The sequence below is a fragment of the Sinocyclocheilus rhinocerous genome, unplaced genomic scaffold, assembly GCF_001515625.1.
Source record: "Sinocyclocheilus rhinocerous isolate Xijiao unplaced genomic scaffold, SAMN03320098_v1.1 scaffold285, whole genome shotgun sequence".
NCBI classification, from domain to species: Eukaryota; Metazoa; Chordata; class Actinopteri; order Cypriniformes; family Cyprinidae; genus Sinocyclocheilus; species Sinocyclocheilus rhinocerous.
This window is the reverse complement of record NW_015630288.1, coordinates 1,851,332-1,865,760: the sequence shown is the minus strand read 5'-3', so window position 1 is coordinate 1,865,760 and position 14,429 is coordinate 1,851,332. Positions and strand designations below refer to the sequence as shown.

Genomic DNA, 14,429 nt, shown 5'->3' with positions numbered 1-14,429 from the left:
AAATGTTACATCTCCTTTAATCACTTACAATCAGGCACAACAGCCTTTGTTTCACCTGTTACTGAATTCTGTTTTCAATACATTTCATCTGGAAGACGGTCTCTGACTTACCTATCCATAAAACAATGTTTACATGGGAAAAAAGCTCCACCCATCAGAAAAATTTAGGTAGTCAAAAGTCCATAAAGAAAAGTAGTCCCACCTCACAATGACAATTTAGACAACTTGACAATTTAACATTTTCAACAGCATGCAGCAGATCTTGTCAATGCAGCTTAAGTTGTATTTAACCCCAGTTATATAGCCTGTCAGTTATTATTGGCATAAGCTACCTGATATGTGATGAAATTTGGTTCCTTTTACCATTAACAAAGGTAACCTAAATAATTCCAGATATCAGTTAATTCAGTAGCATGTTTCGTGTTTTTGTGGAACCATTATCATATACATATATTTTACTCGTACAGAGAGATGCACTTCTTTGCAGCTGAAAGCCTTAGTATAGAGTAAAACATGTTAGTTGTACAGATGCTGAGGGGGTAAAGTCCAGTGCAAAATGTACATTCATATCACCCTGAAGGGCCACTAAATGGGTCATGACACAACTTCTTATTGTATTATTTTCCTTGAGGTTCACTTATAATGTATAATGTATATATCATACATAATCATATTTTATTAACACATGACCATTCTCCATTTTCTCAGTGTCCTTCTGATTTAAAGATGCTGTTATTGTGCTTCTTGTGCTTCATGACTTCACTGTAAATCCCCATTGTCATGACAGGGTAACAACCTTTTGCATAGGAAATATTGTATCAATACCCCTGCCATATCATGTAGATTACAGTATATGGCAGTAAATAATCATAAATAATCAAAATTATGTGAAGCATACACATCTCAAACTGCTACAGATCCAAGACTGAAATAACACTTAGAAAACATATCAAATAACACAACATTGAACAGCAGTCATGGTTCTCAAGATGCACTCTTAACAGTTAAATTGTTAAACAGCATCTTATGGCATGAGATGTGTTGCAGTGGTCAAAGACGTCAATCAGTAGCATAGGGAGGAAAAATTATGAAACAGCGCAAATAGACACAAATCCAGCATGAAGCACCTTTGATAGAAATAGTAGTGCCTTTCCTGCCCTTTCCTTAGTACAATACTTCACCCCTACTTGCACGCCAGGTGAAAAAATAAAATAAAATTGGCAAAAATGTGTTGCTGTGGAGGCAGTCATGCACTTGATCTATTCATTTGATGTCACAAAGTTGTAAAAGTAGAAAACAAGTTGTTTTGCAGCTTTGTTTCATTTAACACTCTAAATTGGGGGGGGGGGGCAGTTTCATTACGCCAGCCCCTTTTACTGACAAATACAATGCTTGTGTCTAGTCACCCCCTTGCCTCTAAGTAATGAGGCTATCATCATTGTATTTTAAAAAAGAGCACTTCTTCCTCGATTTATTCTTCATTCATAAAGCCTTGAATGGTGCAGACACCACACCGCTGCACAGCCATCCTATATTGCAACCCCTGAAACAGAGCCCAAGGAGTCATTCCCTTGTTGAATGTGCTCATTAAACCAGATAGGGCCTCTTCTGAAAGCTAGGGTGCATGAAATATGCGAGAAAGACCACCACTTCCACTATCCAGTGCAAAAGTTGATGCTTGGTGATTATTTTCCCCATGTTTGGCTTTGGCCAATGGTTCTGAATCTGTTCGACCAGACTCAGTTTCCATTCCCTGTAAAAACGATTGCTTCCAGAGAGCAGGTCCACACCCTGTGCATGTGAGAGAGAGACCTGACTGTTGCCTGAGACTTGATGCATGCTCACCATTGTTTATGCACAGCACTGTGGTGGCATCTAGTGGTGGACCTGCAAGAGAGTTTGTGCACTGCACTGTGAATGTGCAAGCAGCCTGTGTTGGGACAGCTATTGAGTGACTCACCACCTCGAAGGGAGCAGTAGCTCTCCGCATGTTTTGCCAGTTTGTGGATTCTTTTGCTATGCAATGTTATTTTGAGGATAAACTTTGTGAAACTGTGGGCATCTAAAGTGCTTGTGACAGTTCGTGAGTGCACTATTGTTGTGCCCTGTTTGGTTATTGCCCTGCAGAGGGAACCCAGCCAGCTACCCTCTTCTTTTTCCTCGCTCCTCTAGTGGGGAGAGTTCCTGATTTGTTTGGGGGCAGTTGTGGTTGGTTAGAGTATGTATGTATGGTTAGAGAGTCAGACTTGTAACCCAAAGGTTGCGGGTTCGAGTCTCAGGTCCGGCAGGGATTGTCGGTGGGGGAAGTGAATTACCAGCAGTGCTCTCTCCACCCTCAATACCACGTCTGAGGTGAGACCCTTGAGCAAGGCACTGAACCCCCAACTGCTCTCCGGGCGCCGCAGCATTGCCCACTGCTCTGGGTGTGTGTTCACGGTGTGTGTGTTTGTTCACTACTCACTGCTGTGTGTGTGCACTTGGATGGGTTAAATCAGAGCACAAATTACAAGTATGGGACACCATACTTGGCCACACGTCACATCCTTTCCTTTGTCCCTCAGTGGTGTAGCAAGTAAACAAATCTTTGGATAGGACCCAACAAGTCTACTCTGACTCTGACCCAACAAGTATACATATGGCTTATTGCCACCTATACAACAGTTTGCCAGGGTGATGTGGGAGGGACAGATTGTGTCTTTCTTGGTAGACAGAGCTTCTGCAGAGCCTCGTCATTCCTCTTATTCCTTATATCGATTCAGCATCTGTATCAAAACTGTGCAGAAAATTCCCTCTGGGATCACTGGTACATCCAGGACTCTTCCTTTGTCTAATAGACAACCTTTTCTCCTGTATGACCATGAGGCTCTGGCCTTTTTCCATGGCACAACGCATCTCTAAAGTCTGGGGAAGACATCTTTAACAACACCCACTAGTTTCACTGCCTGATCCCACTGTGTCTTTTCTGGCATGGCAGATTCATTGTCCCAGATAATTGGTAATTGGTGAGCACTAAAGTGGAGTTCAAGTCCCTGAAAGACAGTAAATGCATTGGAAGCCCATTTAGTTAGGCTTGACTGCAAACTGTCTGCTTTTGATGGGAATGTAGAGCTTGTGGCGTCTGTACTCCTGAATTGTTCAATAAAGGCCCTATTGGGTCATGTGGAGTATCCCATTAACCCAGAGCATGGATCTCCCTTGGATGGGCGATTGCTTGTGAAATGTTTGTTTCTACATGTGACTGCAACCAATTTTAGGAGCACCTTCTTACCTGCTGTTTTTCTTCTGTAATCTCTTCCTTTCATAGCAAGACTTTGCCATTTCTGTTATTATGGCAGTATTGAAAAGTGAGGAGCTGGTGCCTCACTTGCTTGCTCAGTGGCTCCTGCTGCAGGTAGTTTTCAAAGGCAAGAGAAATACATTGCACTGTATTTTACTGACTTCCTCATCTGTGCTGAGCAAGAAGGGAAGTCTAGAGACATACTGTACTTGTAAAGCTAAACACGCGGCTTGGTGCTGCTGTGATGGGAAGCTCTGCAGGAATTGCTACCTGTGGTGTGCTAGCTAACATATGGTAGAAATGAGGGATTTGACCCAAATGACAACAGAAGTTGACCCAAAATGCTGTACAAATTAAGAAATATCAACACAAGATCAACCATCATTTTTGGTGGAGCCTACCTCACATGGTAAGGAAGAAAATTCCAGACTACCACAGAAAAGGCTTGGTCACCCTTAGATTTTTGTTATGAGCAGAGTAAAGTATAGGTGAAGATGGTCAATAATATATTGGGGTGCTAAACCTGACAGTGCCTTTACCCAGTTAAAAGCCTTGCTTCATCATTATGGACCAGCTGCAATAATAATTTAGTTTGTGGGAGACCAGCATACAATATTGCACAGTGAATGAACACGATATCATTGGAATCACTTCCAGAACAATTTTGTCCAAACTTTGACACCCAATCAGAATCCATCCTTCTATAACGAGCTACAGAATTTAAAGCGGCAGACGAGCGTGCGCTTAGAATAAACAGACAATATCGTCCGCTGGTGTGGACGCTAATATCGTTATCTTTATAGTTATCATCCTTGGTGTGAACTGGGCTTAACTCCTAAAGATCCTCCTTCTATCCGCAGCAATATTATGGACGTGTTAAATATAATTATAGCAATATATGTCTATATTTTGTAACAATTACATTTCACATTAATATACCAAATGTAACGTTATGTAAACATACCCTAATGTAACGTTATGTAAACATACCCTAAAACCAAAGTGGAACGCACTCATTGTTATGCAGGGGTGTGGAGTGACTCCTAGACACAAGCATCGATGGAGTAGGGGCTTTAGTGGAATACAATGAATGCTGGTATCTAGTGTGATACTGAAATTAAAGCTATTTTCACGTTAGCATAATTTTAATGGTCCCTATCTCCGTGGAGTATAGTCTGCTATGAATAACAAGAATAGTTCACAAAACCCTAGTAAATGTAAAAGGGACGACCATGCTTTTTTTGTGTGATGTCTTGGAATAGTGGGCAAAATGGCAGTTCTCTGTTTATTCAGTAGAGCCTTAAACCTGTTCCCTTTCTTGATATGTCACATGCAGCCCAGCCTTCTTCCTCTCCTTCTCCTTCTCCTTCTCCTCTTGTGCACCTCCTCTCTGACCTTTGATCTCATACAGACATCATGTTGACCTCTGGCCCTCATTTATCTCTCTGTCCTCAGACCAGTCGTGTGTCCCCCCCCCCACCCCCAAGCCACCTTCCCCCTTCATAAAAAAAGGAAAGTTGTTGCTCTGTTCTGTGATCAACCTCCTCCATCACCAGTTGTATGCTTAGCGCCCCCTACAGGAGGGAGGTGTTTCTGACTCACCTGTCTCCTTTTCTTTCTTTCTGTCTCTTTCTGTCTCTCTCTCTCTCTCTCTCTCGCTCTGTCTCCTTTCACCCAAACAACCCTTTCTTGTCTTTCTGCTATGAGGCCTGTTTACATGCTCTTGTGGCACTTTCTTGGATGTACCTCATACCATAATCTCTGCATGCAGGGTCCAAAAGTAACTTTCTGCCACATCTGCCAGTGGCTGGTAAAAATTTTGTGGCCATACATCTTTATAAAACTGTATGTTTCTCTTTCTTATTATAAGTTAAATTCATTTCATTCAAATTTGTTTGACTCTATATGACAATTAAACTCTTTAGCCACTTTAGCTTTGGTGACTTAATGCAAGCATTATTTTATATATGTGTTGGCACAGAGAAAAAAACATAAATATGCTACAACACGTGTTTTGTTTGGCAGACTTACATGATGTATATAAGCAAAATTCAGATTATTAGATTTAAACCATTAGGTAACCAACCAGATGGTCGGTGACTCCAGTTTTACTCACAATTGGCTCTTAGGTTAATTTTGGACCCTGTCTGCATGTATCACAGGAGGGCATAAAGCATGAATGCCTCTCCATGGAGTTTTCAATAAAACTTTAGTTTGATGGGCTCTGAAACAGGACACAATGACAATTCACATGGTGCATGCATTACCATAAAGATATGTGAAACAAAATAAAGTCACTCTTTTGGTAAAGTTAACTTCACCTAAGCTTAAAGAGTGCAGTTCAAGGAGTAATTATATTCTGTTATCACTAAAATGTCTTTATGGCATATGTTATCTTCCTTGTGTGATGCCCTTCAAATAAAATATCACTTTTTGGCATGATGTCCAACAATGGAACTTGCATGGCATGTTACAGCTGCATGAAGTCCTTGCTGGTGCTATTCAATCTTTGATAGTTGTTAAGCTCTTTGCTTGAGGAGCACAGAAATATGTTTGTTTCTTTGTTACCTTTCTTTTTAACCTTCTTGGTCACTGTACAATCACTTATTTATATTCAATGTTATCATTTTCTTCATGTCTGTCTATTACCTGTGAATTCAGGAATCCTGTTAAACTTCTCACAATAATTTTTTTTTATTTTTTTTTATTACTTATACAAATAAGTCTTTTTCTCTATTTGTTCACAATTATGCATTTTCTGTGTGATAGTGGATGTTATGTTTCTGTTTATACATAACATGTTATGGATTGGCTTGTTTTTTTTCTATCAGAATTTTTTTCTATTGTTTTTTCTTTTGCTACTTTATTGTCCTCACAAGCTTGTGATTTTGCCTTATTCGTTTGTGTTTTTGTGAGTGTATTTTGTATGTCTATGTCTGTTTCCCACTCTGTCTGTCATAAAAGGCATTTAATTCACACAAAATGCACAAGAGCTAATGCAGTACTGAAATATATGTACTCAAATGGATGCTGTCCTGTACATAGTATACATACTACATTTTTAGGGCTTTTGTATAGAATACTGTAGCTGCATAACATACAAAATGTTTTCCCCAAATTAATTACTAATTGATCACTATACATCTCTATTTATTTATTTTGGATTATTAAATAGATGTATGTAACAGTATTGTATTGTAGTCTGTAACTAATATCCATTTAACCTTAAATGATTTTTTGGTAACTACAAATAAGGTCCCATAAATTAACATTAGTTAATGCATTAACTAACATTAAGGAACAACGAGCAGTACATTTGTAACAGTAGCTCAGGTCTTACAACTTTTGATTTTAATGATGCATGAGTATGTTAAAATTAAAATGATCTAAGATTAATAAATGCTTTAGAAGTAGTTTTAATTGTTAATGCATATTAACTAATGTAGTGAACTGATGTTAACAAATGGAATCATACTGTAAAGTGTTTGTGATTTTTCAAAGAAACTACACAGGTATGAGGTCACATGATTGAGTTTATCCACCCTCTGAACTCCCATTCCAGAGCCATGTGGTTAATATATCTCTTTGGTGTGTGTAGTGTGCTCTGTATGAGAGGTCTTATCTGTACGGGGGTCGTAAACTGGGGAGAGGAAACAGACTAGTCAATAAGGTCCATTGTTTATGTCAGAGTAAGAATGTTATTTTGGACAATACACATAACTTTCTCTCTCTGACAATACACATCTTTCTCTTTAGAGTATAAAGTCACTTAAGTGTCACTTGAGTCTATTGACATTTCTCTCAATGAGTGTGTTTACACATACAACAGAACACTTGTAACCACCAAAATGAGCTTCTTATAAAAAAACAGACAACGAATAATAAAATAGTACTAAGATGCTTACATGACCTTACATATTGTTGGCTTAACATGAAAACACACTCATTGTCTAATACAATTTTTTTTATAAGCCACAATGATTTTTATTGGTATCTATAAAAGTATCTTTATATTGCTATCCATATCTACAGGTATATGTATAGCTATTGTTTGTTTGCAAATTTATTGTCACTTAAAGTAGAAGTGTGTAATTTCTGCATGACTACAGGCACAAATGAAACAAACAAATAAATAAATAAATACGCCTGTTTCCATTGGTCGAACTGCCATTGATTAAGCAACCAGATTGTCCCGCCCTAACCCTCTATCATTGGTTGAGCCATTTTTTTGCACAAATAAATCAGTGGAAATACACACTTCCCCTTTAAGGCTGGAGTCTGTGTTATTTCCAGTTTGTTGGGAAGAATGTCTGAAACTGAACTTGAGTTTCAGAGAATGTGTTTTCACACTTTACAACCGTTTTTATGCACAAATCTCATAAACTACATGGATATGACTTGTATCAAAGTTACATGAATTGTAATGAGTTCCTTTCAGCTGTATGTGTTTAGTACTGTTAACAGTTGTGTATGTGTAAGACATTACCCTTCTTCATGAGAACAATGGTTATTGATCTTTGCTGGTTGCTTGCATGCATGCTCTTTAGTTTGATAGAGGCTAAAATGTCATGACTCAGAGAATGAGAGCATGGAAGATGAAGCATGTGTGTACAGGGTGCTCTGCCCAAACTCCACAGTTCTGAAGGGGTGTCTTTTACTTCCTGGTTGGTGACAGTTGAAAGGTTCTCTTTAACCCCCTTATCTCTTGGGACAAGAAGTGGGGCAGCGACAGTCTTATAAAATTGCATACTTGGTGCTACCACAATTGCCTGTGCTCTTGCTCCTGGCCCAAAGCTGCTGTAAGCAACGCTAGCCACCTTCCCTACTTCCTCCAGATATGCAGTGCAATGTTGTATGATGCCGCACCACTGCATTTGCTGTTAGCAGCAAATCCAATGTCTGCCAACTCAACTATGTGAAATCTTTGACAGGCAGAGTGTTCTCTGGTTGGTTACCATGTGCAAGATGCACTCAAGTGCCTATAGACGATTTCAGGGCATATTTCATTGATATCTGTCAGGTACTTGGGACAAGAAATGGCTTACAGCAGCTTTAGCCATCTCCAATCTTGCAGCTTGCTCTCCAATCTCCCTTCCCTAACCCCCTGGTCTGGAGCACATCCCTCCTGGGTTTACTTTTGTGGGGCACAGTGGGGGGCCTGTATCAGTGTGCCTCTCTCTGTATCACTCCAGGTTACGGGCTGGTGGTACAGGAAGAACTAGTCTCACCGGCCTCCATGCAGTACAGTCTACCTTCGCCACTGGGCAATGAGCCCTACTGGCAGGAAGTGTCAAGCATGGAGTGTGCACCCATCGCTACCACTGAAGAGGACACACTCATGGAGATGTCTGAGGTACAGGTTTGGCCCTCAGGCAATAGTCCTTCCATTGTGACCGTAGAGGACTCCTCACTGGAGTGCAGCAATGCTGATGACTCCGAGGCGCTACTGAACAGGAGCCTGGGCCACTCGAGAAGCGGGACTCCCGGTGCAAACGGACCAGTGGGACTTGCTGCTCAGGGAGGGTTAAGTGGTTCCATCGAGCTACTTGAGGATCAATCCATTGGGGCGGATTCAGATTACAGTGCTGCTGGGATGCTGTGTCTGAGCGAAGGGGTCAACATCAATGCTCTGGACAGAGGTCAGGGGTCGGAGAGGTTAGAAAGTGCTGTAGGTCAAGAAGTCAACAACATTAAAGACGATTCCAGTGGAGGTTTAGGAGAAGGAGGAGGTGACGGCACAAACGTAGAAGATAGCATATCTCTCATTTCAGGGCAACAGCGAGTTTATGCTCGAATGAGTGAGTCACCTGTGCTAAGAAGACGGGCAGATCCTGGTGATGACAGGTGAGTTGTCATTAGACTCTAAATTACTTTGTTGACCAGTAGGGGCTCTGCTATATATTCCTCAGGAAGTATCATCAGGTAATCATTCTCAACTCTTGATTTCAAAAACTCTTGCAGATGTTTTTTAAGGGCCCAGGAATATGTGGCATTTACATGCTACTAGCATCACCAAATTGAATTGCAAAAAACTGCAAATATTAATGACTAATGATCTCCCACTATAAAAAGTTTCAGCCTGTAGAATGAGAACAGCCCATCATCCTAAATTTTAAATAGACTTTGGTCAGGGTAGGGTTGTATTTAATTTTTGACAGGAATGAAAACCAGGCTGTGAGGGATAGAAGTACAGATTGTTAAATGGATTGTTCTGTTATTTTACAACATGCCAGTTGTTAAACCGACAAATCATCTTTCCAAAAGATTTTCAGTAAACAAAAACTCCATAAAATAGTTTTGAAAGTTGTTAGGTCTACACCAGGAGTGTCTAATTCTGCTCCTGGAGGGAACGTTCCTGCAGAGTTTAGTTCTAACACACCTGCCTGGACGTTTCTAGTGATCCTGAAGAGCTTGATGTGCTGGTTCAGGTTTGTTTAATTGGGGCTGGAGCTAAACTCTGCTTATGGTTAAACAAAAGACTTTTGGCTATGTAATGAAAAAGCTTGAGCCCATTGAAACGTCACACCTCAACTTCCTATTGCAATAGGACAGGGGTGTCTAATCCTGCTCCTGGAGGGCCACTGTCCTGCAGAGTTTAGCTCCAACCAGCCACAACTCTCCTGCCTGGAAGTTTCTAGTGCAGTGGTTTTTAATCCTAGTCCTGGGGACCCACTGCTCTGCACATTTTGTATATTTCCCTAATCTGACACTCGCAGCTGATTTCATGGAGCTTTCACCTAATGAGCTGATGATCTGAATCAGTGTTAAATAATGGAGACATACAAAATGTGCAGAGCAGTGGGTCCCCAGAACCAGAATTGAAAACCACTGTTCTAGTGAGTCTGAAGACCTTGATTAGCTGTTTAATTAGAGTTGGACCTAAACTCTGCAGGTCAGTGGCCTTCAAGAAACAGGTTTAGATGACCATAGTTTTGCTTCAACCCTAATTATACACACCTAAACCTGTTAATCAAGGACTCCAGGATTACTAGAAACTTCCAGGTAAGTGTTTTGGAGCAGCTTGGAGCTAAACTCTGATAGTGGCCCCCCATGAGCAGGATTGGACACCCCTGCAATAGGAAGTACATCAATGCATTCATCAAATCTTTTCATAGAGTCTTTATGTGAGTGATGAATTGCATGGCCTGTGTTTATTTAATAACTTATTTTTACTGGCTGTCTGTGGTTCTTTGGAACAGAGTAAGGTTACTTCCACTCATTGTGATTACTGCACTCATAGTGATTACTACATTGTCATTTCCTCTTTCTAATTTTTTGTTTCATTTCTCAGGTTATGTGGTGGGTCCTTCCTATCTTATCTACAGGATCAGGGGGCTCCTGGTTGGCACTCGGCCCCAGAACAAACCCAGAACAGAGTGGGATCTCTACAGTGCTCTCTTCCTAGACAGGCAATGGAGTCTATGATGTCATCAGTACGAGCCACACTGGACTGTGATTCTAAGCAGTCTTGCCTAGCCCAGGAAGCCCTAATTGAACCAGTGCGGGACATACGGCATTCTGAGATCATCCACGGGTATTATCAGGGAACTCAACCTTTTGAGAAAGGACTAGGCTTCCCGCACAGAGCAGCTAACATTCGGGGTTGGGAGGACATGCGTCTAAGAGGACAGGTAAGAGTTGGGAAGGAACTTGATTCAGATTAATTTTATCTGATTTAATTTGTGTTTTCACATATCATGGACATTTTGTCACGTATTGATTATTTGTTTTGCCTTGACCTGCAATTATATGATGGATGAGATGAGGTTGACTTGAAGTCACAAACAATTCTGCCACAGGTAGGATTAGGTTATGGCACTTCTTACAAATTTCTTTGGTATTCTATGACACTGACTGTCATACAACTCTGACAGCAATTCAATGACCTCAAGGCTATAATGAGATTGTTATCAAGGCAGATGTTATCCAAGTTGATGGTTACACTTTCTCCAGTGAGAGAGCCATGGAGGTTGGTATCTCTCCATAAAAAATTGCAAATTTGTTGTTAACAAAGCATTTTCAAACCTAAAAGTAATTTGTAGTGACATTACGTGGTATTCTAACCAACATTTGCATCTTTCCGAATCATACTGTATTACACCTTTGTAGTGAAGGCTTTGTTTGTGTGATTTGATTTGTTGTTTACTATTAAAAATATTGCATAGTGTACTTCAGGAGAATTATTTACTAGCCTCCATCAGTCATTTTAATATTCTGTGACTAGATTTGAAAAACAGTGTGCATGTATGCATCATTGGGCTAGGGGAAGAAAAAATGAAATGAAAATGAAAAAAAAAGTAAAAGGAAATGGTAAAACAATGAATAATGACGTTAAGAACGAGCACCAGCAAGCCCAAAATGCCATCTGTGACAGACCATATTACAAGTGACTCTATTAAAACAAGCCCAAAGTGGACATGGATAATTAGCTTTGAAAAATATTTAGAAACTCAAGTATGCACAATTGTTTGTGGTGCAATGCACACACACACAGCTTTCCATGTTTTGAACCCACAACCTTTGGGTTACGAGTCCGACTCTCTAACCATTAGGCCACGACTTCCCTAATGGATATTATAATAGAATCCCTCAGACATAATGGTTTTCACACTGTACAGACTGTATTTCCTTACTCTAACCCAGTGTTTCCCAACCTTTTTTTAGTCGCGGCACCCTTTGGAAATTTTAACAAACTTGTGGCACCCTACAAAATAAATTTTGTCACAATATTTGAATTTCTAACTTCGATACACAATTTTTTTTTTTTTTTTCAAAAAACTTCATTCTGTATGATTTATAAGCTTGGTGTTTCCTTGTGTGTCAATTTTTGACACACAAAGTCAAAAATTACTGGTATTACGATCCTTGTGAGGACATAACATAGGGAATACCAGGTGTACACACACACACACACACACATACAGTACAGCCAGCCCCTAGAAGGACACAACCCATTGGTTTCTAAAAATAGATCTTGTCTCCTTCTGTCATCCAAAGGGCTGCTCCTGCTGCACTGGCTAGTGGGGGGAGGAATGTTATATATGGATTTGGAAAGCATGGACAGTAAGGTCATAAACTACAATGGTTTCTCAAAGACACACAGTGTGCTTTTTTAGCTGTGAAAATTGTGCTTAAATTATAAAGATAAATAACTGACTTTTTATAATTTGCATGAAAAACGTGAAACATTTTGTGAGGGGAGGTGAAACCTTTATAAGTAATATTGAGTTAAAGTCAAGTTATTTGAATACCTGACAGCTGAATTTGGTATTTGGTATTCATTTGCTGAATACCATAGAATTAAAAAATCTATTGCCAGAAATGCACTTACAATGTACACTACTGTTCAATACTTTAGTAAGTAACTTTTTTAATTTAATGTGTCATTGCTGAATAATACTTTCAGCAATGAAACATTAAATTGATTAAAAGTGACAATAAAGACATTTACAGTATAATGCTACAAAAGACTTCTATTTCAAATAATGCTGTTCTTTCTATCCATCAAAAGATCCTGACTAAATGTATCACACTTTCCAAAAAAATATGAAGCAGCACAATTATTTTCAACAATATTACTGTTTTTACTGTATTTTTGATCAAATAAATGCTGTCTTGGTGCTCATAAGAGACTTCTTTCAAAAACATAAAAAATCTTACTGTCCCCAGACATTTGAACAGTAGTGCACATCTGAGGACAAAAGGATTTTGTTTTCAATAATTAACATGAAACTTGAAAGTAATCTGACATAAACATTCTGACGAAAGGTTCTATTGTCTCTGTAGTTTATGCAAATGTCTGCTTAGTTTAACTGTGTAATACTACATGTAAACCAAAGGAGGCACCTGGTGTGAAAACGCTGTTGTTGAAATGTTAGCAGCTGTTCGTTCACTCACAAACTAAGAGCCACAACAAGAGAGTTGTCCTCACATTGTGGGTATTTAAAGCATACAGATCACATGTGCAATCAGACACTAGACAGAAGGGAGATGTTTTTGGAAGGTTGAGAGAGAGAGGGCGAGAGAGAGAGAGAGAGAGAGAGAGAGAGAGAGCAGTCAAAAAAGGAAGCTAAAGCCAACCACATTCCCAACACCACTCAATGTGGAAATGACAGAGGAAGGAATAGGCTCAGATTAAGAATTGCCTGCTTTCTTTAAATGAAAGCTGTGGATAGAGTGGAAGACGGAAACTAGGGGAAGATAACATCCTTCCCCAAATCTCTGGACCTCATCTCGCTGTTGGAGCGTGTTTCTGAGTGCTTGTGAGAGAGCGACCGCCACACTATGTGGGCACTGGTGACTGAGCTGCTGTTCAGCTTTGTGCTGTTGGCCTTCATGGTCATCAGCTGCCAAAACGTCTTGCATATCGCCAGCAGCTCTGTCCGATCGGTGCTGGCCTACATTCACACTCAGCTGGATCGTGAGTTGGGTGAGAATGAAGGTGTGGCTGATGAAGAGGAAAACGTCACCACTCGAGTTGTGCGCCGCAGAGTTATACTGAAGGTACAGACGATTGTTTTTGAAATATAATCTGGGATATTTCTTAAAGGCAGTGCCATAAAAGAGAAATAGCAGAGACTTCAGCTGTAGTAGGTTGTAAATCTAGGGGACTACAGTGATACTTGGGTGGTTGGTTTCAGTTTCATTTGACCTCGTTTGAGTGGTGAAATGCCAGTGGCCTGTAAAAACAGTACTACAGTTTTTAGTTGGAACAGCTATAGTTGGTTCTGTGTGAGTAAAATATGAGATTGTTCTTATAGAACATTAAAGCAGCCATATGGTACTAAGCACTGGATGTTACAAGCTCTGTATTTGAGGTTAGTCTAGTCATTGACACATGGTGCATTCCTGCATTCCTCATACGCATTCTTATGCTTAAACTGTTTTATAAATTAGGGTTGGTTTTATTGCCAACCTTTCCTGTTTGCTGACCTCCTGAAGGACACACTTTTAAAGGGGTCATGACATGCTTTTTTAAATATGTTTCTTGAGGTTCACTTGTAATTTTGGTAGTTTTTGGCACAAAAAAATATAATCATATCTTGTGGAGTATTGTCTCCTATAAAACCTCTCAATAAAGGTCTGAAACTTTTATATTTTTAAAATGCAATAGCCTCTTATATGTCAAAAGATTTAAAAAAAAAAATATATA

General features: G+C 39.8%; 1 protein-coding gene across 1 annotated transcript in view; it reads left to right on the top strand.

The window, feature by feature from the left end:
* LOC107740021 (ankyrin-1-like) overlaps positions 1-14,429 on the top strand; it is a 149,865-nt gene that overhangs the window by 124,782 nt on the left and 10,654 nt on the right. The window contains exons 37-38 of the mRNA XM_016552291.1: positions 8,470-9,121; positions 10,569-10,908. Of these exons, the coding sequence (XP_016407777.1) occupies positions 8,470-9,121; positions 10,569-10,908 (992 nt within the window). The remainder of the gene's footprint in view (positions 1-8,469; positions 9,122-10,568; positions 10,909-14,429) is intronic.